The sequence below is a fragment of the Anguilla rostrata genome, chromosome 19 (genome assembly GCF_018555375.3).
Source record: "Anguilla rostrata isolate EN2019 chromosome 19, ASM1855537v3, whole genome shotgun sequence".
Lineage (NCBI taxonomy): Eukaryota > Metazoa > Chordata > Actinopteri > Anguilliformes > Anguillidae > Anguilla > Anguilla rostrata.
In genome coordinates, this window is record NC_057951.1 from 11,949,829 (window position 1) to 11,952,032 (window position 2,204).

General features: G+C 43.6%; 1 protein-coding gene across 2 annotated transcripts in view; it reads right to left on the reverse strand.

Moving 5' to 3' along the window:
• The window catches only part of LOC135245614 (fibulin-1-like), a 27,463-nt gene extending 26,012 nt beyond the window's left edge, over nt 1–1,451 (reverse strand). The window contains exon 1 of one of the 2 annotated variants that reach the window (XM_064318751.1): nt 1,182–1,448. In XM_064318751.1, coding sequence (XP_064174821.1) covers nt 1,182–1,236 — 55 coding nt within the window. In that variant the 5' untranslated portion in view covers nt 1,237–1,448. Of the gene's footprint in view, nt 1–1,181 lie in introns of both variants that reach the window. The other variant, XM_064318752.1, reaches the window with a different exon arrangement.
• Between the last annotated feature and the right edge of the window lie 753 nt (nt 1,452–2,204).

The window sequence follows — 2,204 nt, forward strand, 5'->3', positions numbered from 1 at the left end:
GCGCCAGAAGCTCTCCAAAGCAAATCAAAGCTGTCTGTTAGGGGGCTTAGGACAGTCGCGCAAGCTCGTTATACGGGAGCTGATGCAAAAGCATAAGTTTGTTTAGTGTGTGTCTGTGTGGGGGGGGGGGGGGTGAAAGCAGTGCCTGGGAACGACTCCGCCAGGTCCTCCCCATGTCTAATGCAGGTCAATCGCCCCCCCCAACGACGGACAAACTGACATCTGACTTTGTCCAGTGTTCTGTGCCGTGACCCCCTGAACCCCCCTCTCCCTCCCTTTAACCGCGACGGCGACAAACGGCACCAGGTGCGGGCAGGTGACCCCACGCACCACATGGTGAACGTGACACCCAAACTCCTGTGACCTGTGACACGGCTGGTTCATAGTCCCAGTACAGCGTAGGGAGCCACAGCGTACCGTTACCTGCTGAGCACCAAGCACACGGTCATCATCATCTGCCCACACCTCTAAGCCTCTAAGCCTCTTAGCCTACATTAGCGTACATTTAAACGGCAACGAGCATTGCCTACAATACCTGAGTGGCTTATCTCTGCACAATAAAAACCATACTAAACATATTAGGGTTACACTGTAGCTTGGGATGTGTGGGTGACATGGCTGTGCAGAGACTACTTTATTTCTATAGGGTGCACACACACACAGACACACACAGGTGATTAACCCAGGTGATTACATTTTTTTTTTTTTTTGCATAGATGCATATAATTCATTCATACAGCTGGATATTCTGGATTTTGGCAGAAGCAATTCCGGTTGTGTACCTTGCTCAATGGCCCAGCTCTTTAACCCACAACCTTTGAACTAAAAACTAAACCGTTCAAATAAACCGCTATATTTTACACTGCGTATAGATGATTATCGGTTCATAATTGCATTATTTTATAATCTCAAGAAAAATCAATGACTACTAATCACGGTTGAATTATAACTCAGTTATTATCAGTCATACCGCCAACTATAAATGTTTTTTTTTAATTAGATGCTTTAATTCTGCAAGTAGCCCATACCTAAATTGTCGGCATATGAATTTGTCAGTTGTGCAGAAATATATCTTTCAATAATTCATTTAATTTCAATAAAGCATAGACACGCCGCCAACATACGCTAGACTAATGAAATCGTGCTCGTATAAATTCGCAGCATTTTATGTCGCTACTTACGTTGTCCACCGAAAACGCCGTATAAAGAAAAAAATATCACTATCGAGAGTCTCATTGTAAAACAGATGAGTTTTTGTCCAACAAAAAAAGGGGTGCTTTCACTTCACGAAACTTCTCTTGAACTTGTATCCAGTTTTGCCGATGCTTCAATTAACGGGAGCGGTCTGTTTTTCACTGAGAAACTGGAGTACGGGACGCCAGGACAGGACTGCGAGATCGAGCTGAATACTGCGCGACTGTCTCAGGGTAGACTCATTCTGTCTTGGCAAAGGACACGCGGGCGGGGGCGCGTGCAAGTGCGCAGCAAGAGCGGTGCCTCTCAGCTCAACGAACCATCAAATTTCGGACGGGTGTTTAGAACGAAATATACACAACTGAAAGTATGTTTCAGTTAACCAATATTTCGAAAGGTCTTGTCAAGAGGCTAATGCGTATTCACATTTAATATACGTGTTTAAATGTCAAAATCACACACTGCACATCAATAAACCCGCACCAAAACGTAGGTTTACAACTAATTAAGTCAAGAAAGGCCTATGATGCTTCAGAGAAATGTATGTGTTGGCCCTATACAGCCAAATAAACAACAGAACCGGTTTAAATAAATGGATACGTTCAACGTTTAGGTATTTTTGGACTGGAAAGAAGTGAAGAAGGTTGAAGTGCTCTGGTTTGTTAATTTAAATCGCACTGCTTCTTAGTGAACATCTGGTGCGGTTGTGCGGTTACATAAACATCTACTGTGAAAATGTAGGGATATTTTGAATATACTGGCAAAAGACTATATTATATGGGTTATGCTACGCATTCCACATCTCTTGAAATTCTACGAGTAGCCTACATTCGACAGTCAAGTGTCAATAGCCTACATTATGAAGATGCGGATTGTCATTCAAGATGCATTCGTTTGATCGGGCCACATTACACTGACGCGCTATAGTTCTGTATAACTGTATGGTAGCATAAGGAACGTTCCACCACACGAGACACAGCTTCTGGAACTTTTCCTAGAAGCACGGAGAG